At 41.5% G+C, this 23592-nt stretch overlaps 1 protein-coding gene across 1 annotated transcript in view; it reads right to left on the bottom strand.

Moving 5' to 3' along the window:
• Positions 1 to 23592, bottom strand: part of Lgr5 (leucine rich repeat containing G protein-coupled receptor 5) — a 139964-nt gene that overhangs the window by 35261 nt on the left and 81111 nt on the right. The window contains exons 3-4 of the mRNA XM_085843174.1: positions 22923 to 22994; positions 16012 to 16083 (exon numbers count right to left, since the gene is read on the bottom strand). Of these exons, the coding sequence (XP_085699300.1) occupies positions 16012 to 16083; positions 22923 to 22994 (144 nt within the window). The remainder of the gene's footprint in view (positions 1 to 16011; positions 16084 to 22922; positions 22995 to 23592) is intronic.

Genomic DNA, 23592 nt, shown 5'->3' on the forward strand with positions numbered 1-23592 from the left:
ATGTTCTGACTCTCTTCCAGGCTTGTGGGTACCATGCGTTCATGCATCGGAAGTGGCCTCCGGGAGGTGTAAAATTGCATCCCGTTCCGACAGTCTAATGTAGACATTCTCTCACCTCCTTCCCACCCCAAGCCAAATGAATAGCTTTGAGGTCCAAGACTGTTTGGAACATAGGAGACAGCAATCTACTGGGTTGTTCCTGAGCTCTGGGAAAAGATTGCTTCAGTATTCGAAAAGAATTATTAGAAAGAAAGGCTGTTCGATCTGCCTCTGGGAAGAGCTTCGACACTGCTGGCTGCCTCCTGGAGCCTAAGGATTCGCCTCGGGCAGACGTTTGTTTTTCTGACAGTTTAAACGAATAATAAAATTAGCAGCTTCGCAACTCTTGCTTCCTTCCTCCACTTTCCGTTTCTCTTATTTTCTTTCTTTGTTTTGTTTTAAAATGGGAAACAGTTCTAAAAATAGGGCTGGTTAATAAGCTGCTGTAGCCTCAGAGTCAGCCGAGGGAGGGTAGGACATTTATTTTGTCATAATTCAAGAGAAATGGTGGCTGTAATTAAAGTGACCTAATGGTGCTTGTGGAAATGACAAAATGGAGGTAGTTTGAAATTTCTTTAAAAAAAAAATTTGCGAGGTATTTGAACAACTGAATCACTGTCAATCAGACATACTTCCATAGCTGTTACCACTCATTTTTTATAAGACTTTACATTTGCTTGCATTTTGAAAACTAGAATTAAAAAAAACAAAACAAAACCTAAAGACTTGCAATTTATGCAGCTCGTGTATTGGGAGGGATTAGAAAATCATGAGATGATGGATTAAAAATAATGTTTTGGAAGCATTTAAGACTAAACAGATGCAGGAAGCACAGTAGAATCACAAAACAATCTGGTGCAAACTAAATTTAAACAGTCTAGAACTAGAGAAAGCCCTCGGTAGCAGACAGCTGATCTCTCTGGAAAGCGGATTCCTCACTTTTGGGCATCTCCCAGTTCCTTACTTCTAATCCATCAATGAGACAGGTGACTCCCCACCCCCCAATTCCCTGCCGGCCTGGGCCCTGAGCCAAGCTTCAGTAATAACTGAGGTAAGGCCACTTGGAACAAACGTTCTGAGTTGGCCGTCTTTGCCAGGACCCACTCACACTTCCAGAGGACCGGCCATGATTGTAGGAGTTGAGATTCTGTCAACAAATGAGCTGAGAGTGGTTGGGGGGAATCCATCCTAGCCTCAGGCCCCTTTTCTCAGCAGTCTGCCTGTGCTAGGGTACAGCACAACTTCATCAAGGGTGAGGAGGTAGTTGATTTTATTTGGCTAGAAGTCCATATTTAAACTGGGCGTAACTATTGCTTTAACAGTAGCTTTTCAGTTGGACTCCACCATACAGCGTGGGCCTCTGATGCGCACGGCATGCGCACGTCGCACGTTGTCTTTCTCACCTAGTTGCTTAGGCATCAACCCTGCAAATCGCTCCCAAACGCTTGGCATACGACAAACCTCAAAGTTCAGTGCAATGTTGGGGAACCCTACAAAAGGCTCTGTCAGCATGGAAGCCTGGACTTTCTCCTTTGACATTTTAAGTTGTGACCAGCAAGGAGTGGCCTGACATCAGTCCTCTAGGTGAGTTCATCCATTCCTTGGGCCAGGCTCCTCTAGGGATTATCCTTTCTGCTCCCCTCAGATGAAAGATTAAAATCTGGCCATACTATTAAACAAATTTCCATCTGAAATGCTCAGTGCTGTCACATTCTCAACGCTAATGAGCACTCCCAGACTAGTCGTTCTTAACAGACTCTAGGTGTCCTGAGCAGAGCATTGAAATGCCTTTCTATGGTACAATTTTATCATTTAGGAAACTCCCTATAAAAGAGTGTCACAGGCATGGGTATAGCTGAGGTCCTTTCTATGCATAGATGAAAAATGTCACGATAAAACCCATTACTTTATAAATTAATATACACCAGTAAAATCTATTAAAATGGAAACTCCGGCAGAAAGCGCTCCTAAATCAGTGTGTCAGAATCAGAGCCTGCCTGGGATTCCAGCTTCATTCTGATATGAATTTATTGTTTACACTCAAAGGCACTGTTTGGTTCAGTTTTCCCTTTCCTACTTTATTAAAGTAGGAAATCAACGAATAAAAAAGGTGTATATTTACAGGGTATACATATGTGTGTGTGTGTATATATATATATATATATATATATATAAAACAGGGTTTTATTGCAAGTATATAATGTGAAGTGATCAAATAAATCTTATTAACATACTTATTTCTTTTCATGTGTGTGCACATTTAAATGCACTCTCCTAGAAAATTTCAAGTATACATCATTATTAGTTATAGTCATAGTACTATATAGATCAGTACTATAATACAGGGCAGTAGATCACCATAACTTATGCATACTAAGGCTCTGTGTCTTTTAACCGGTCTTCTCTAATTCCTGCCATCAACCCCCAGGGCCCTGACAACCATCATCCTGCTTCCATTCACTGATATCTGATTTAATTTTAAACTCTCCCAAGGCTAAATCGGAGTATGGAATTAATTATCTACTCACTTTACAGGTGATCCTTACATAACAAGGTTAAAGCCTGGCAGGGCATAAGTTGTGCCTACTTAGTGAGTCAGCAGAGGGGTCACACTGTGCCAGTCTGGCCCTTTCAGGCAAGTGGACAAATGTGTCATTTAAGCAGAGAAATAGAAGGCTTCTGTATTGTACAAGAAAAAAATCTACACACTGGGGCCAGTGAGATAAGTCACTGGTTAAGACTCTTGCTGTGAGATCATGAGGACCAGAGTTCACATCCTAGCATCCACCTAATGATGGATGCTCATCCTGCAAAGACCTGGCCTCTGATTCCAGCCTCAAAATATCCAAAGCCCCTGTCTGGCTTCCTCTGTGTGCACACACCTGCATAGCCCTGTGTGCACACACCTGCAAACCTTTACTTTTGCGGACAGTCGGTTCTCTATTTACATCCTCCGGGTTCTGGTGATCAAACTCAGGTCATCAGGCTTGGCAGCAAGCACCATTTCCCTCTAAGCCATTTCACTGGCCCCTTCTTTTCAGACTTTAGTAATAAAACATGTGTACATGTTTGCATGTGTGTACGTATAAATGAGTGAACATACGTACATACAGTAAGGTCATGTTTTGTTAATAATTTATCACTGAATATAACATCTTCATTTCAGAGGCACAGGACAAGTGTTGATGTGTAACAGATGTCACATTCTCGGAGAAAGTTCTAGCAATGATTTGATGCCTCAATCAAAATGTAACAGGGGTGGCACAGAACCTATATGTGGTTATGCATAGCAAAGTGAGCTATTTAAAAAACAGTAGACATGGCCTTGCTTTCAACTCAGATTAAGCCTCTCAGTTACGATCTTGAAATACAATCTGAAAGGATATGGGAAGTGGCATCTGTTTTATGTTCCTTATATGTTATTGCTTCTGATGGAATTGTAGATTTTAAACCACTTATTTAAAAAAAATTAAAACGTGTGTGTGTGTGTGTGTGAGAGAGAGAGAGAGAGAGAGAGAGAGAGAGAGAGAAAATGCCATATGTTTGTGAGTGCAAAGGGCAGCCAGAAAGCAGCTCTGGCTTCCATAAAGCTGAAGCTACAGGCAGTTGGGAGCTGCTTTTTGTGGTGATTTGAACTCATGACCATTGGAATGATCGTGTGCTCTTAAACAGTTGACTCATCTCCAGTTTCTTTAACTCCTTTCTTTCAGCATTGACAGCAATGTATATAACGGCCACATGGAAAACTGGAAAGCATACTGAATTGGAAAAACAAGTAAAGCTAAGCTAAGGGCCAGGATGTAATTCAGTGGTAGGGTGCTTACCTTGCCTGCACTTGACCCTGAGTTCCACTGCTAACATCACAAAAACCAATTAACCAACCAACTAACCAACCAACCAACCAATCAGCCAGCCAGCCAGCCAGCCAATCAACCAACCAACCAACCAACCAACCAACCAACCAAACAAACAAACAAACCAAAAACCCAACCAACCAACCGACCAACCAACCAACCAATCAGCCAGCCAGCTAGCCAGCCAGCCAGCCAGCCAGCCAGCCAGCCAGCCAGCCAGCCAGCCAGCCAGCCAGCCAGCCAGCCAGCCAGCCAGCCAGCCAGTCAACCAACCAACCAACCAACCAAACAAACCAAAAACCCAACCAACCAACCAACCAACCAACCAACCAACCAATCAGCCAGCCAGCTAGCCAGCCAACCAACTACAAAGTAATCAACTAATCAACAGTCAACCAAGCAAGCAGGTCACCAACAAATTTAAGTCAAGATCCTGTCCCTTATCAATTCTGAAATTTTGAGACATATTGACTTATATGTCTTTGGATCAGTTTTCACTGATAAAGCAGAATCACAATATATCATAGAATTACTATGGGCATTGAATGGAAATGTTTGAAAGCCAATAAGTGTTAATATTTGAGGGTCGTCTAGCTTTGTGAGCAGCAGCAACTTTCTCCCTGTAGAAGACCATTTTTCTCCCAATTCCTGAATTCATTGTTATTTCACATCTCTCTCCAGGCAAACACCATGTTTTGGTCTTATAGATGAACAGAACTGGAGATTCTTACTCTTCACACACCCCTTAGTGTGTGCCTTTTACAGTTATGTTCTATGCTTTGTTGCCTGTTACAGTGAGCCTTCCAAAGAGATTGTGCTGTTCAAGCTGGGCAGCCCAAAGGACTGTCTCTTGTGGATTTGTGTTGCCTTTCCTTATTCCTACATGGGCAAGACCATCCAGTTCACCCTGAAAGGTTTCAAGAGCTTTGAGTCTGGATAGCTTAACTTTCGGAAGACTTCTGGACCATCTGCCTATGCGAAATGTCCCATCCTCTCTAAGAAATCTTCAAGGTAATATACAAACATATCTTTAGACTGATCCATAGATGTGGAAATACTATAGAATGTTCACTCTCATAGCAATGTGTAAGAGGAACCATAGGAAAAAAAATGGAGGTAATTGTAGTCAACCTTTTGAGAGAGATGAAGGTGGGGAAGAGGTGTGGAAAGGGAGAGGAAGGGCTTTATCTAGGGCTGCTAACTAAGTCACTGTAGCTAGAAAGGGAAGCAAGAAAGTTATGGCGATTCAGCTTTCTGGTCTGGACAAATGGACTAATAGAGATCATGTGAGAGCAAGAAGGATCGCCACTCTATTTTATGTAAAATATAAACAAAGTAGAATTACATGTACAGGCTGACTGCAGTTTTGCAATAGCTTGTGTTCTACATAACAAAGCTACAAAGCATCAAGCAAATTGTTAGTCTTTTCTTAATCAGGAATAGAAAGAACACTTTGTTTCCCCTTTCTGTGTGAAGTTAATGCTTTTATACATAAGGCATTAACTGAAAGTTTCCTTTCTCAAGAGAAACATTTTGTGAATCTGCTCTATTCTCCTGAAAGGAACCCTTGATTTATAAGCAGCATTATTGTAGGGATTAGAGGTGCTGTGAGATCACTGCTGCTGTTGTTATTCTTGAAAATGGTTCTTTATCTGTCTTCTCTATGACACCTTGCCAACATATCCCATAAGCTTGTATCTTTGTTTGGGAATGTCTTTGATGAGCCATTAACTACAAGGAAGAAAGCGTTAGTCACAAGATAAGCCATTGATCTTGGCTAATTCCACACCAGGATGACCATAATAGTGTCAATTATTAACATAGATGACTGAGAGGAAAGAAGGGCTCAAGTGTGAAGACAGTGGCAGCTGTACTGCACAGCTTGTGGGGACTCGGTAATAAACAGAATTATAGAGCATGGCATTTTCATGACTGGTGTTTCACAGAATAGCACTTTTTTTTCCTTCGTTAAATTTAAAGATATGATCCGCCACTCTTGTATAGTAGATACATTTCTTCTTCTTCTTCTTCTTCTTCTTCTTCTTCTTCTTCTTCTTCTTCTTCTTCTTCTTCTTCTTCTTCTTCTTCTTCTTCTTCTTCTTCTTCTTCTTCTTCTTCCATCTGCGAGACCATTTTGAGGAAGGCATGGATAGTTAGGGAACCACATTGTTCTCTCTGGGTCACTGGTAAACTGAGAAATAGATATTCTCAATGATCACTTTACTTGCCTAATAAAATGAAAACCACCCGACTGGAAATCCATTTTCAAATATAGTTCAACAAAATGCACAGATTCTGCAGTATGGTAAAATGTTATTGTTTTGAACCTTTTGTCCTGGAACCAGTGGATGATTGCCATTGAGTTTAACCATTGAATTTAACACAAGATCATTATCCCAGTGCAATCAGGATAGTAGGTCATCTATATAATAGAGCAATATGGATTTAAATGGATTCTCTATATTATTAGAATCATTTTCACTGTTGCTGTTCCTATTCAACATTTGTGGTGTGGCCATAACATAACATAACATCTTTTAATAGATTTCCCATACAGATGAGACATTTCCAATATCTTATGAAGACAAGGTATAGGTTCACAAAGGGGCCGTGACAGCTTAGGTGGGAAGTTTCTGCTTCTGTTTTCCTTTTCCAATTCACTTGTAAAACTAGTGTGGCCCTCTCAGGAAGAGAATCATTGCTTTAGACATATGTCTGAAACAGTAAAAATTCTTTTTCCCCCTCTCTTGGCAAAAAGAGTTTACATATTCATGGAAATGCCATAATTTATTCTTGTCCATTGCTTTGGGAGCTGGATAAAAATAGGTGGGGTATCTAAGCCTCTGTCTCTTTGGCATCCTTTCCAGCATTGCTGAAGATGGAGCTAAGCTTCCCACATAGTGAGAGGTGGGGGCTCTGCCACCAAGTTGTGCCCCATCCCCGATGAAGAATAGATTTCAGGTCATGCACGGTTCATTATGTTGATCTTTTTTGTTTGTTTGTTTCAGAGATCAACATTGCTGTGAGTTTTGTGACAAGGAGCCAGCTATAACAAAAATATTGAGGGCAGTCACTTCTTGGGTTTCATTTCTCTCCAAAGGAAACAAAGGCTCTTCTTTTGTGTTAGGGCCCCTTTAGTCTCCCAGGTACCAACCACCAGGATTTGAATCCTTGAATCTACTTTTGGATCTCCCATTGCCTTCCAGCCATCCCTCAATAATTTCTCTCCATTTATCTTCATCTCTGGGTTGACTCCCGGGCTAAGTCTCTTATCGTTTCACACCTGCATCTCAGCCACAGCGTCTGAGCTGGCCCCATTTGCCTTTGATCCCTTATCTTCTCAATTAATCCTGCAGACTGCTGCCAGATTAATCTCTCTGAAATTGGCCTTTATATCATTCCCTTGGTAGAAATCTCTGGTTCTTCCAAATTACCATTCCTTTCAAATCTAGCCCCTGCCTCCCTTCTGACATTCAAGGCCCTCTGTCTACCGTATCTGTTTGAACCTTTCTCTTATTTCTCTGATCTAGTCATGTTTTTTTTTCTTCTATCTCTTTCCCACAGTAATTCTAGGCTTTGTGTTCATGACCATCTCTTGTGTTCATGACCCTCTTGTTTAGAAGGGTCTCCACGACTGTCCAAATTTTATTCTTCTAATCAGCAGGCTTTTCCTCTGTCCCTACTCTTGAAGTGAGGAGTCCTGAACTAACAGAGTGGGAAAGCTGGTAAGTAGGCCAATTCTACTATCTTTGCAGAAAACATTGGCTCAACTAAACCCAGGGAAGACGTGGGGGGAAAGCCATACACAGATGAGAACCTAGACCCAGGGAGATGAGTATATACAGCTTATGGCCAAAGCAGGGAACCCCGAGCAGCTGTGTACAATACAACTTAGAGTCTGGATCTTCAGTTCATTTCAATAAGTAATGCCAGAAGGCTGTCTCTGTGTCTCAGGCTGGAGATAAATCACGAAACCAGCAGGCATGGTTATAGCCTTTTTGAGACAGTTCAAAAACAGTAGTGAGACAAGTTCTTATCATGAAGTGTTCAGGGGAGAGAAGTGCATGGTAGGAGGTAGGCTTCACCCCGAACTCCTTTAAAGTCTAGCTCTGGAATTCAAACTACATGTCATGTGTATTTAGTTCTTTCTCCTAAAGCATAAGACAGAAATCTTGATCTATCCCCTCTCCTCATGTAATCCTCTACAGTGGTGCTTATCCCAGTCCCTGCCTCATTAGGCAAACTGTTGGAGAAACTAGAAACCTAGAGATCATTCATGTTACTTTCCCCTTCCCTTTCCCCCCCTCTCTACCCTCCTCCTCTTCTTCCTTTTCCTCTCCATCTTCCTCTTCTCCTTCTTCCTTTCCTTCCTCTTCTTCGTCCTCTTCCTCCTACTCTTCTTTTCTTGAGAAGGGTTGCACAGTGTGGCCTCGGCTACCTTGGAACTCACTATGTAGACAAGAATGGCCTTAAACTCACAGAAATCTGTCTCCTGAGTGCTGGTAGTAAAGGCATATGCCACCACGCCTGGCTTCTTTGTTCTTCGTTGATACTTCTGGAAACTTCATCTTCTAGGTGTTTCTCAAATCCATCTTCCTCTTCTGATTTCCAGCATCAATTCTGATAAAGGTTTCCTTTCTCCAGTCTGACTTCTTCAACAATGCAGATCTGATCAGATCCCTCCTTCTTAGTACCTTCCTGTGGTGTTCCATCTTGCAGTAAGCCTGATATTATCCTTCATGTGCCCCAGATGTACTTTTACAGAGTCTGGCCCTAACATGGTTTATAAGATTGTCTTGATACTTATCTCTTCCTCAGGAATATCACTTTAGCCTGTTGTAGAAAAAATTAAACCCTACCTGGGTTTCTACCCCATTTTGATCATTCAGTTCCTGGATAAAAGACATGCACAACATTTATATTTATAACATGCCTTAAACAACACAAGAACTGGGCAGATATCTATCTTCTATGCTATTAAAATCTACTTTCTATCACTAACTCTGAATATTTACTTCCTATTTTTTATTTGGGGTGCTCTTAACTCCAATTTGCCAGCCTTCAGGATCATGTTTTCATGAGTCACCTAACCCGTGGTGGCTTGTAGCTGTTTGTATTCTTATGTTAATTTGTGTCCCCAAAGCTGTTCCCATGAATGCCTGCACATAAGACACTCTGGGATCCTGTACCCAGTTGGTTCTTATTAATAAATAAAGATGCTGACAGCCAATGGTTGGGCAAGACAGACAGAGACAGGACTTTTAGGATTCTTGGATTAGGGACAGAGAGAGGAGGAAGGAGTGCCATAGTGCCTGGGAGAAGGAAAGGACAGATGCTACACTTGAGAGGGTGCAGGACACAGAACATAGCCACCATGTAGGAGCTGGAGAAGAGTGGCCCCAAGAAGGCTGCCTGACTGGGTCCAGGGCAGCCAAGATGGAATATAGATTTTAGTAAGTAATGACTTGGGAATATATGAGGGAGGTGGATTAGCCACCTGGAGGTTAGGAAGTAGCCTGGCCGTTGAGTTGTTTTAGGAATATCAAAATGTAAAGACTGAGTGTGTGTGTCTTTCATTCAGGAACCCAGAACATTGGGGAGGGTGGTAATGAACTCCACCACTGCCATGATAAAATTTGAGTTCATAACTGGATATATCTACAGTGGCTTTTCTCTCTCCTTTCACCTTTGTCTTCTTCCTTGTGGTTCTCCTCTGACCACAAGCCCCCATACCCTAAACCCTACCTACGTGTCTTCTGTCCAGCTATTGGCTGTTGACATCTTTATTTACCAATCAGAAGTAACTTGGGGGCAGGGTCACACAACATCACATGCAGGCTCCAGATCTTGCGCCCCAACCCCTGCACTTAGCATTCCAATAGTCAGCAAGACTAAACCTCAACACAGCCACTTATTTGGTCTCTGTTCCTTGATGGTATAGGTTTTCTCCACCCTCCCAGCAAGCTGTGGCAATATGTAGTCTGTGCTATCAGGAACTTCCTTTTCTAGCCTTTGTCTACATGACTCCTACCCTGGCAACCGAGGCAAGTTTCTCACACATAGTCTTCTCATCTGGAGAGAAGTGATTGCTCCCTCAAAGGTACAAGGAATCAGATAACCAAATGCCAGAGAAATCCTAACAAGGGCTGGCAGGCTCAGATTTGAGTAGGATTCCCTTCTCTTTCTTAAATTCACTTATTCCTCTCTGGCAGCACTACAACTTCCATTCCTTCACGTGGAGGTTCACAGTCACGTCTCTGGCCTACGTGGTGTGCGTGTGTTTCCAGCAAGGCTGATGCTTCTTTTTGACCAGTGACCATTTCCCACCGGTAGGGAAGTAAAGAACGAGGGGCATGAAATGGGCAGAGTTTGGGGTTCTGACAGACTAGAGTTCTCTCAAACACATCTATCTCCATCTTGACTTTTCTCCCCCTAAGCTGTTAAACCTTGGGAAGGTCAATAGTCTGATAGTTTTGCTTTCTCATGACAAAGGGAAAATGCTAGCACCTAACCCACGAGGATGAGGTAGGACGGGGACAGCACTGGCTTCTCTCGTCACCATGGCGAAGAGTCTCTGCTTTCCCCATTCTCTCCTGCGTTTCCACCGCACATCCCGTCTATCTGGAAACGCTTGTCTCCACTCATGGCTGGCCTTCCCACAACTGTTACCTGGCTTAACTTTCCCAAAGAGTCTGCTCTGCTTTAAAAGGTTTCGTTGACTTCCAATTTCCTAACGCGCACGTTCTCCTTCCCTTTCTGGCGGGACTGCCATTGATACACTACCACAGCCCTGCAGCTGGATGACCCGGCCTCGGAATCTCTCCTTCGTGGCCTTTTTTAAAATAGACGACTCATGTTAGTCCCCCATCCAGGAAGAGGATGCTCCCATTTTAGCTTCTCTGCTTGCAAATATTATGTAGAGAGAGTCTTTCCTCTGAAAACTGCTTCCTCCTCATGTGTAAACTGGGGGGAAGCAGAAAACAAAGCAAAGCAAAGCAAAACAAAACCAAAAACCTATTTTTCTTTTTGATAGGGATTTACTGGATGCTGATTTGCATTTGCTTTCATGGAGTGACCCTCGGTCATCAACAGAGTCTCAGGCCTCTGGAGCTTCCCTTCCAAGTCTACCCCCACCCCAGTACATTGGCATCTTTGGGGGTGGGGAGGGATAGACACAGTATATTTCTTGTTGTGTGAGCTCATGCTTTCTTTAACTATTTTAGTAGAAGGAATAAATGTCACCAGTTCTAAGGCCACTTTATTTTTAGCCCCTTTGATTCTATACTATTACGCTCTAGGCTTTCTTGTATTCTTTCTGTCTGGTTACACTTCCTTGTCCATTGTTACTTCCTTCCCATTCTACGTCAAGGGTCTGGAACTCAATAGGCTCATGAGTGTCAGTAGGAGAGCACACTGCTGTCCCAGGACAGCTTACTTTAACTTGGCTCAGAACTGTGCCCTGCCTCTTTCCCCTCCCGGACTCATCTAGGGTATTATCTCTTTTAAAGAAAACTATAAGCAGAAACAAGTCATGAAGAGTCTGGATGAAGTCAGTGATAGATATTTTACATGGTCCTGGGGGTAGACATTGTAGCCCTGGAAATGATACGTGTAGGCAGGCCTGGGGTAGACATTGTACATGATACGTGTGGGCAGGTCATACTTCAGGCAGGCATTGTACATTCTACTTGGGTTTATACCCTGCAGATGAATATTAGCTAATTAGAAAATAGAGTCAATAATAAAGACATGCTTGATCCTGCTTCCATGTCCTATTTAGCAGCTCATCATCTCTTTGACACATATTTTACACAATTAACTTTGCTAATGAGCATTTGGAATTAAAACCGACGTTCCAAATAATCCCTTGACTACTTGGACAAATAGGAATGTATAATTTTCCTCGGTCTGCTTAAACTTCATGTGTAACTTTGAGATATTTGAAATCCACTATTGGCTGTCACACACGAGGCAGTCTTTACACATAGATTGATTTCTTAGGTGGGAGGTACGGGAGAGTTAGTTAGGTTTTGAGTTATCATCAGATGACTGTAACCCAATCCCTAGCCCTCATTAGTCTACAATGCCAAAAGTTTCCAAGTGAAATAGAACTCACTGTGAATTCTGATTACATTTCTATTCCCTTCCAAAAATATGGAAAGGAAATTAAGTTACATTTGATTACATTACAAAAACCCACTTGGTGTCTGGGCAGTCACTCCTGTGTCAGAAGTCAAATGTACATATTGCACAGGAGTATGTTCTGTGCTGCTGGTCCCTGGCTTCAGCTGAGCAGTTGGTAAGCATCAGGAGACAGTTAAAAGAACACAAATGTACCTATGTCATTTCATTAGGAACAAACCAGTTTTTGTTTATGGGGAACAAGTGGAGAATTAGAACCCTTGCAACCTGAGAACAATCTGTCTCGTCCTCACAGAAGCATTACCAGTTGCCATGGATCAAGTTCTTAAACTTCCTCCAAGAAGGCAAGGGTAGGTGGGTGGGGCAGAGACTACAAATGGTGGGGGGTTACTGCTTCTCAACCTTTTTGGGTGTGTCGACCGTTTGGTAGGGTAACAGAACACTGAACACTTTAATTCCTCAAGCATATTTCGTATACAGATCCTCTAGAGTTTTGCTGAAATAAAGATTCTCATTAAGTAACCCTCAGCTGGGCCCCAAGGTTCTGAGAAGTTAAGGTGGCACTGATGAGGCTGGCTGTTCCAGGCATCACATTTGAGTATCTGGGCAGTACAGCATGTGGCTTCTTAACTTTATTTGCCCAAGATAGTCAGTAGAGTCAACAGGCCGAGAGGTGAACTGTTTCCAATTAAACACAAGGCACTGCTTTACTTTTATATTGTACCTCTATTATTGCTCAAATTGGACTGCAAAGTATGGATTTTGGTTTCTGTTTTCAGGCTTGCAAAGAACTCAGAAAGGTTTTCATATCACCCGAGGGGATACATACCACCCGCAGAACATGCCATTTCCAAGCTTTAACTTTGCGAAGCACTTGCATATACAACAAAGCTATTAGAAAACACCAATGCATGGAACCCCTCCTCAGGGCTGTGGTTTGAGTTGGGGGAATGCCAGTCATAGGCTCTTCTTGTGTTTGAACACTGGGTCCTTAGATGATGGCACTGTTTGGGAAGGCTGTGGAACCTTTAGTGGGTGGAATTTTGCTGGGAAGGGTGGGTTACTGGGGGCCGGTCTTGAGGTTGTATACCTTGGCTCCGCTTCCTGTCCTCTCTTTGCTTCCCATTATGAATGCGTTGTGACCAGATGCCACCTATTTGTGTCACCAGGCCCTCCATGCCATGATGGCCTGTACCTGGATCCCCTCAAACTGTAAGCCAAGATAAATGCAACCTCCATCTCCACCCCCTTCTCCCCCCACCCCCAGGCTGCTTCTTGACAGGCATGAGTCACAGCAATACTCAGAGATTCAGATTCTCATTGTCTGGAGGTGTGGCTAGTTGCCAAGGCTCTCTGGATAATGATTTATCATCAACATCGAAAAGGCTCTCTGTGGGAAGACATGCGCAATGCAATGTCCAGAGGATTGCCTCTTAGAGAGTAAAATAAAACACAAAGAAAGTATCTTTTTTTTCTCCCCCACACCCAGTGTGTGTGTGTGTGTGTGTGTGTGTGTGTGTGTGTGTGTGTGTGTGTGTTTGTGTGTTGGGGTTAGGAAAATGGGGGTTAATTGAAGACAGTAGACTAATAGAACCACCATATATTAATGGGGCCAAGTGGTAATCTAAGTGTTGACACAGGTCCAAGAAGAGTCTGTGACTTGGTATGGGGACTTCCTAATATTGGCACAGTGGGGATGATGGAATTTCACCCCCGCCCCCTGCTCTTATTGATACTGAAGTGAATGTCCTTGCATTCCAGGTGGACTGTCTGGAATTAGAATGGAAACCGATAAGGAACGGGAGGACCACGAGGCCTACTGTAAGGCTTTCAATTAGGAGCTGGTTAATAGAAGCACGAGAAAGACAATTTACCACAAGATAGCGCTTAACACACAAGGTAACAACACAACTTGAATAGAGTTTGCTGTTCCCCAAACCTCCAAACCAGGGCAGGGGCACCTTTCGTTGATGCAGCATGGTCTGTGGAGCTGGTGGTTAAGTTGTGCTCATGAATCTTTTGTGAACAGATCCTATTTGTCCCACCAAGGCAGCACAAATGATCAATGACAAAGAGAAGCACACCAGCGTACACTGCCCTTGCCTCATACCTCACACTGACTGAGCTCTGGCCAGGCAAAGGGACCTTGTGACCATTTGTCACCTAACCCAGCTGACACAAAGCAGTGTGTGCCAGGGGCTGAGAACCTGTCTAGACGCTTCATTTCGGATGTGATGTCATCCCGGAAAATTAACCCTTGACTCTTTTCACAGGGAACATGCACTTATGCATTTATAAGGTTTCAGAAAGAAATTCCTTTGTGAACCAGAAACTGGGAGACACCTGGTGAACAGTACATATCGAGCCCGTCAGAAACTAAATCTGAACACCTTTATCAGAGAGTCGCCGCCCAGCTGAAGTGAAGAAAAGGCTCATGGTTTTCTCTTTCTCAAAGAGTTCCCTTCTGTTTGTGATCTTCCAGCCAATAGGGGATTTCGGTTACAAACTCTTATCCTAGAATCTACTGACTGCTTTGCAGCTGTTTAAGGTTCCTACTGGGCAGTGTCAGTATCTCAATTTCCATTTAGCCCATCCCCCACTACAGCCCTACTGGAGGCAGTTGGCTTCCCTCTGCTTGCTTCCTTCAGGTAGAGCAAGCTCAACAAAAGCAGAGTGACACTGTCCTGTCATTAAGGAGGGGTTGGAAAGGCAACAGCCCCAGCCCCAGCCACAAAGGGTCCCTTGTATGCTTGTTTATCTATAGGCTGCTGAAAACCTAGGAAGTCACTTTGTTTGACTAGAATAAAAAAGCTTGAAATGACCTCAAGCACAGATTTTCTTTCATTAAAAGGAAAAGATCAAAGAATGAAGGTCTCATCTTCAGATCTCACACCCCCTTCTCTCGTTACCGCAGTAGAAAGCATCAAGCAAACCGTATGTAATTATTAACTGATGGATTCCTTACGGAGGATTTTTCCGGCTAGAGTCTGCAGTCCTCCCTCGGTTTTTTGTTTTGTTTTTTTTTTTTTTTCCGTGCCTTTATCTCCCTCATCAGTCAGGACCAGAAAGCAGTGCTTTGTTTGACAGATGAAGACCTCCAGTGTAGGTATAATTAGAGAGCGCTTGACACACATGTGTGTCAGAAATCATGCAACTGTATTGTTACCATTCCTACACTGTGGTGAGAAGATGGTTTACTAACACAACAGTTATGGCAGAGACTTGCCAAGTAATGTTTGAGAACAATTACTTCCAACCCAAGTCCCCAAACAGCTGGCTGGTGTGAATGCTCCTCTTGTGGGGAGTTACTTATTTGTTTATGTGGATGCTGGGAGGGAAACTTCTGCTGGAAAGGCATGTTCTGAGCAAAAGACATTAGCACCATTGTAGTGTGTCTGTGTCTGTGTCAGTGTGTATCTGTGTCTGTGTCTGTGTGAGGTCTATGAGTCTATGTATATGAGCACTGTGGGACTGTTTGTGATTATCAATGTGTACAGTGATGGGCAGCTTGTGGTTTATGTAGTAGCTATGCATCAGGACACATGGTAGATGTGGATTTCCTAATTTGAGGGCCCTTGACAGATAATGTGGAATTTAAAGCACTTGTAGTTATTTTGCTAAGTAAAGTTGGATTACAAAGAAGCTCAGACAGTTTAAAGATAAAACAAATTGAAGAAGTCAAAATGGCAGATTGTCCATTCCAATTTTCTAGGTAAAAGGTAAGCATCATTTTTCATTTGAATTCAGAAAAAAAAAATACTAATGGTCCTGTGGGCAGGATGATCTAAGTGAATGTTTGCTCTGGAGACACCAACATATTCAGGCTTTTGACTGAAGACGTCATTAAATATCTGCCTGGAATCACCAAAGCCTACGGCTAAGGCTTCTAGTCCATTCAACCCCACCAGCTCCTGGATAACCCAGGACAGTTCCTTCTCAATTGAGATTCATGATTTGCAGTTACAGCTGTACTTACAGGGATTGAAGGCTTCTCAAATTCTGTAGCGCTTCCTCCGGAACCTGTCTCAGCTGGTTGTTCTGCAGCATACTGTCCATGCAAACAGCAACAACAACAACAACAACAAAGACAGAAAAGAAAATTAACAATCGCTGTCCCCAACACTGTCCCAGTGTCTTAAAAACATCAGAGCATCACGCACAACAGGTTTTGGGGGGAGGTTAAATTCCTGGTGTGTGTGTGTGTGTGTGTGTGTGTGTGTGCAAATGATAAATAAGTAAATCCTACAAAATCTCCAATTATCAATTAAGCCCTCATCTCTCATCTGGTTACCTTCAGATGGCAGAACGAGAACAGGTTATCTTGAGTCCCCAGTGAGTTAATTAGAAAATTCTGTTTTTGTTCAAGATGTTTCAGTGGGAGACAAAACGGTTAAAGGGTTTATAGTACCGCAGTGTGCAGTTAAAATGGAAAACCCTCACATGGCTGTTGATTTCTTCCACAAACCTTGCTTACTGACTACACGGTGTATTAACAGCCTAAGAAGTCTTGGTCATGATGTGGATGCAAAATTCCATTTTATCATTTGTACAAGTGTACAAACAAATGTGAACTGCTTTTGCTAGAGGTGGGGTATGATTTTGCATTTTCCTAACATCTTTTCTGGGTATGTTTAAGGCAGTCACTATTTCATATAGCATCTTCAGGCTCCTCGAAGCAAACATCTTTGCTGATATTTTTGTCTTCTTTTTTCTCTAACTTTTGATCAGCAAGGCTAAATGAGAACAGATGAATGTGGGAGAGAGAAGAGCTTGTCATCTTGTTGAATGGAGACTTGTGACAATTGATGACCTGATTCTTGGATGTTCTTTCTGTTTAAGTGTCCTATGCATAGACATCAAGCTGCCTACCAAGGCTGGATTGTAGGTCAGTGTTGAACGGGAGCATTATGGCTCTCTGTGATGTTTCTTTGGTGATCTTTGCCCATCACCTTATGGTTTTGGCTTGGTACTGGGAGGTTGGAGGATGGCGCCCCTTCTTGACTAAAGGGCTTTTTTAGTCAAGGGCTTTTTTAAGAGGATAGCCTTATTTGCCATTTCATTGGGTTTAAGTATTTTGCATAACAGAACCAAACAGATTATTTATCTTGGGATCAATGTGTTCAAGGGCAATAATATTTAAAGATTAGATGCAAGAGATCACAGTAAGATTCCATATGTAAGACAGCACCAGCTGACAAATGCCACTGTCATCTTTGTTCTTGGTCTTACTGGACTGGGTCACTAGGACTTTTCTCTTGTTTTACTATAGACTCTGCTCATCCTTACACAAGTCATAGCTTTAGATGAATATGACTTTTACAGCCACTTTTGAGAGTTTGTATGAGGAGAGCGACATGCTCTGAGAGGTCTATGCTGCTGAGAATTTTGGTGCTTCTGCTCTGGCTTTTGATCTCATTGGATCAGGACTCACCTATTAAAGAACCATGAAAGAGTAATTTACAGTCAATTTATTTATTTATGCTTCACTAGACACACAGTGTTACATGTGACAATCCCAGGAACAATTTTTTAATGGATGAGTTAGATGTTTGATTCAACATTTATATATTTATCTCTCTCTCTCTCTTTTTTTTCCTCCTGAGACAAGATCTCATGTAGGTCATGCTCATTTCAAACTCATTAGTTAAGGGTGATCTTGAACCTGGCCATTCTGCCTCCACCTCCCTATTGCTGGAATTACAGGCATACAATACTATGCCTCGTGTATGAAATGCTACATATCATAGCAAGGATAGAACCCAGAGCTTTGTGTATATCAGGCAACCACTTCACAAACTGAGCTACATCCCCAGCCCTGGCTTGTGCTTTTAATAACAAGGTGTGAGAAGGATAACATGACCTGAAGGCATTCATACGACATGGAACAACAGAGCATTCTTAGGCATTTTAGGAAAAAGGAAATACTCTTTATTAAAATAAGAGTGACCCCAAATGCCAGGTGGTGGTGGCGCACACCTTTAATCCTAGCACCTTGGAGGCAGAGACAGGCAGATTTCTGAGTTTGAGGCCAGCCTGGTCTAGTTCCAGGACAGCCAGGGCTATACAGAGAAACCCTGTCTTGAAAAACCAAAAAAAAAAAAAAAAAAAAAAAAAAAAAAAACCAAAAAAAAAAAAAAACCAAGAAAAGAAAAAAAAAAGGAAAGAAAAAAAGAGTGACCCCTAACAAATCAGTGGGGCTGCAGTTCAGGTGAAGAGGTAGAAGTCACACAGGGGCATCCCCAGGATGAGTCAAACTGACTCCCTATGCCTTAAGTCAGCATTCCTTCTCCAGCACTTTGGAGGACACTGGAGATCATTTCCCTCCACGCAGCATGGCGATTTAAGGTTGACTGGGAAACGTGAGCAGTTCCCAAACTACCTTCTTCAAAGTTGGGCAGAAAAGCTTGTTAGGCAGGGGAAGAATAAGATTTTAAAAGCAATGGGCCATCCCCAAATAATAAATCATTGAATAATAGCTACAATATGAACTGTATATGATTGTGCCCCAATTAGTTAAAAGGAAGCAGTGTGAAAATTTATAAAGCAAACTTTGCTAACTAAATCCAATGTGACTTTTTATCTTAGCTTCTTTTACCTTTCTACTAACTTAATAAATTTCAAACAAGTATTACATCTATCTGTCTATCTGTCTGTCTGTCTATCTATCTATCTATCTATCTATCTATCTATCTATCTATCTATCTATCTAATATGTGTATATCTATATACAATTTGTTTTGTTGCTTTTGAACTGAATCTACTGAATACTACTTTGACATAAACATGCCATTAGAAAGCCTATAATACTAGAAATAAACTAGTAACATACAAATTTAATCAACTATTCAATGGTTTTGAATAGGATGTACCTAATCCACCTACATTTTCCTATGCAAAATATGATGGCTCCTTATACAACCTTTCAGTAGAGTTACACATTAAGGTAGTGGTGGCTTGCACTGATGGCAGGGCATAGTCAGGGGTCAAGGAGAATGGGCGATAACTTCCTTTAGCCTGGCTCACACTCCACATTGAGATCACACCTGGAGAAAGCTATCCCCACAGTCTTTAAATACTCCATAGCAGGCAGAGCCTCCATGCTGAGCACAGTTGCTCTGATGTCAAGGTAGTTTAAGTTATTTAATGAGTTGGATCTTTGTAGAATATCAGTCTCTAAGTCAGCAATAACACTAATAAAATTCCTGCAGGACATTGCTGCCCCTCAACCCTCAAAATGTGTTAGGGATCTTAACTAAATTGTAAAGTCTGAGCATTTCTTCCCTATGACCTTTTCTTCAGCTCCCCATTGCACTTAGAAAAAAAATTAACGTTGTTTTAACATGATTCTCGAGCTGCCTAATGTGGCAATCTTGAGGCTTTTCTTCTAACCTTCAAAACTCTCTTTTAAATGCGGGAGTCTGAACCCGTTTGGAGCGACCTCTTTATTCCAGGTCTTTCCCATCTGTGTGCCTCTGAGTATACTGTTCTCTCAGGACCTCTTACATGGAGGGTTAATTCCAAGTTGTACTCTCAGATTCAAGCTTCTGTGTTTTCTTTCTGCAGGGAAATCTCTTTCATAGGAAGTCAGGGCTGAACTCTAGACTGGACTGAGTGAGTGTTTCATAGCTTTATGGCTGTACAGTTGATCACATCTCTAGATATACTCTGTCCAAGAAGCAGAGGCGATCTGCTTGATGTCTAGATCCCATGATCCGTTTCATCGATCTAGTAGTGATTTCTGGTAATGATTTGTTTCATGACACTATGGGCATCACAATCGCCAAGCCTTGCTAAATCCCTGACTTAGAAGACTGGAAAAATTGGTTAGTCAGGAATGGATAAAAGGAGATTTTTAATGACAAATCCTTCCTTTCTTCATAGGAATGGGCAAGGAAGCAACCACGTGGTCTGATGGGAAGCTGCAGGCTCCGGGGGTCCAGGTTTGCCCTTTCTACAACGCATACTCACACTCTGGGGAATTACCCAGAGTCCTGGTGAGAATTTTATTGATCCTTCTGAGAACAGCTCTTCTAATGACCTGGTGGCCTTCAGGCTCCATCCCTTAAAGGTTCTACAGTCTCAGCATTCCCCCCACTAGGACCAAATGTCTAGCACATGAACCCTTGAGGGACCAACTTGAACCATATTCAAGCTTAGCTTCTAAGACTCATCTTCAAAACCAGTTCAGGCCAACACTGTCTAGAGTGTTTCGGCAAAATGCAATGCAAGAAGCAGCAAGAATGTGTGCAGAACCATTCTGGGCACATGAAACCTGCTTGCAGGCAGAGATCCATATCAGGCAAAGGCATCTTTCTTGCTAAGTGCCCAATAAATATTCTATAAATAAACTTGAAACAGTGGGTTCACACCATACAAAATTAAGACAGTGATGATGTGTAGAATGTCTGTTTTCTTATTTCACAAATGTTTACTGGGTGTATACTGTGATTCAGGTACTTTTTAGAGAGCTGGGATATACTAATAACCTTCTTTAATTTATGGGACATGTAGTGAATTATGAGAAGCATTCAATGGAAAGATGGTGCAATTAGAATTATATATGGTAAAATTAGGAGAAGTAAATGATGTTGTGGTGGAAAAAATAATGTATAAAACTTGAGTAGTTCAGGCTTAATTAAAAATAAGGATTTAAAATTATATTTCTGTGTAGTTTGATGTCATATACACTTAGTATCCTATAATCCACTGCCATTCATTTGATACTAGTATTTCAAATAAAACATGCTGGCTTGAGATACACTTACACACACATATATACACACTAACTCATATACTAAATATACAGTTTGTTGAATGAGTTGAAGTAGTTGATTACAGTATAATTTATTTTTTATTTATTTTTAATTAACTGTACATGTGTGTGCTTGTCTATATGTTTACGAGCTGACAGGAGACTGTGGAGGCCAGAAGGGGGCATTTGGAACTGAAGTTATAGGTGGCTGTGAACTGCTATGTGGTTGCTGACATTCAATTTGGGGTTCTCTTTAAGAGCAGTTCTTAACCACTAGACCGTCTCTCCAGACTCTACACTATAATTTATTTAACACCATTCAAATATTTTACTGTATATGAACAGCCATGAGAAAATTATTTTAGTCTTAACATTTAAACTTGAATTTCATGATGCATTTTGAATGGTTCAAACATCTTGCTGGGTTCTCTGAGATGTAGGTTTATTGTACCTGGTGCTAACATATAAAATAAGTTAGCATCAGGGTTGGCAATATGGCCTACAATATTTCTGTTAATAGCACAAATGACCCAAATAGAAGGGAAGTCAAACCCAGTAATATTAGAGGAACAAACAATGATTCTGCTATAAAATTTAATTTTTAATAAAATATTAAACTTAATTAAGCTTTTAAAAATGTACATGTATCTTGGGCTACTGGAGCAATTTTTAGTAGGCATAAATAAATCCAGTGCTTTTGGAGAGTTAACTTTTATCTCAATGAAAAAGAAATTAAATCAAGATATTGTTTTGTGGATAAAATTTAAGTGACTTGAAACTTTTACCATTTTCTTTACTTAGATGCTCCAAACCAGGATGCACTGAAACAGAGTTTGACTGTGAAAAGAAGGAGAAGGAGGAGAAGAAGAAGAAGAGGAGGAGGAGGAAGAGGAGGAGGAGGAAGAGGAGGAGGAGGAAGAGGAAAAAGAGGAAGAAGAAGAAGAAGAAGAAGAAGAAGAAGAAGAAGAAGAAGAAGAAGAAGAAGAAGAAGAAGAAGAAGAAGAAGAAGAATTTGTATTGGATAGGTTTTTTTGTTTGTTTGTTTGTTTGTTTGTTTTGGTTTTTTTTGTCAACTTGACACAAGTTAGAAGAGGTAACTTCAATTAAGAAAATCCCTCTACAAGATCAGACAAGCCTGAGAAGCCTGTAGGCTGTTTTCTTAATCAGTGATTGATGTGGGAGGCCTAGCTTATTGTGGGTGGTAACATCTCTGGGCTGGTGGATCTGGGTGCTAGAAGAAAGCAGGCTCTGCAAGCCAGGAGGAGCAAGCCAGTAAACAGCACCTTTCCATGGCTTGGGCATCAGCTCCTGCTTCCATGTTTCTGCCAAGTTTGAGTTCTTACTTTGGCTTCCCTTGAAGGACTGTAGTTAGGGATATGTAAGGCAAGTAAAAACGTTCCTCCCTAAGTTGCTTTTGGTCTTGGTGTCTCAATACAGTAATAGAAATTCAAAGTAAGATAGAATGCAATAGTACTGAATTTTATGGCAACAAATTTGGAAGTGGACAATGAATGTTAAGGACATTTATGTATAAACACATTTAAGACTTCCTTTCTTCTGCTCCCCAACTCTCTCCCTTGGATAGAACTCAGGGCTTTGGGTATAGTTGGCAAGTGTACCAGTAAGCTACATCCCTAATCCAACATTTCTTAATGAACGGCTGTCCACTTGGCTAGGCCGTACACCAGGTTTTCTACTTACGCACCCAAATTTAGTATGTTTGAGTGGGTCCTTACTTGGTTTATCCTAAGGAAGCAAACTTCAAGGAAATTTGAAGCTGTGATCTCATATGCTGGTACCACAGTGAGCTATTCAATTAGTGACCAGAGTCTCTAGGGACATGCTCCCCAACTGCATGACATGGAGAACGAAAGACATTCTTGCATGTGTGAGTAGGTAAGGTGGTTACTTAGAGGCCAGTGACTTTAGACATAATGCTAGAGGAGAAGAGAGGAACTGTCACACACGGATCACAGCCAAGTATGACATGGCTTTATGACATCAGCACAGGCAGAGAGGGACTTCATTGAGTCACCTCAAAGATCCAAATTGCACCCCATATTTGCACATTAATTAGTAGTCATGTGACATGAAAATCACGACTGTCTTCAAGCGACAACACTTGGTTTACTTACAGCACTTTGAGGCTGTGAAGGCCCGTGAACGCTCCCTTGGGAATGTATGTCAAAGCATTTCCAGCAAGACGTCTGTGGGGTTCAGTGGTGAGGGGAGAGACGGGGAGAGAAAGACACAGTCAGCACGGTTTTCTTCAAGTGTGAATCATTTCACTGTTAAAAATGCCATATAAGCATGTTCAGGTCACACAGGCAATTGTAAAGAACCTTGTTTTCTTATATTTTGCAAACACTTTAAATTTCCAAGAAAGTGTTGGCAGAAGAGGTGCCTAAGAAAAAAATGAAATAACTTATTTTACGCTAAGTCCTTTAACAGCTTGTACTCTATATGTATCTATTCTTGCCTCTAAGTTTTTAAACAAAAAACTAACTTCATAGTAATTTGAAACAAACTTGTCATATCAAAATGGGACTTAAGTTTTACAACCACTGTTTTATAATAGGAAATAATCAAACAAGAATATTTTCACTGTAATTAGACCAGGATATATTCATTTTTTAAATATTGTAAAATAAGAATGTGTATTATCACATCTAGTTTGTTCCTAAACCACAAGATAGAGAAGCTTAATTTAACATGCCTTAATTGGCCTTAATTAGCCTTAATTGGCTAATACCTTAAATTGGAAACAGAGAGCTTAGTGTAAGATGTGCTAAGATAGATGACTTC

The sequence above is a fragment of the Mus caroli genome, unplaced genomic scaffold, assembly GCF_978045245.1.
Source record: "Mus caroli unplaced genomic scaffold, Mus_caroli_1 scaffold_9, whole genome shotgun sequence".
Lineage (NCBI taxonomy): Eukaryota > Metazoa > Chordata > Mammalia > Rodentia > Muridae > Mus > Mus caroli.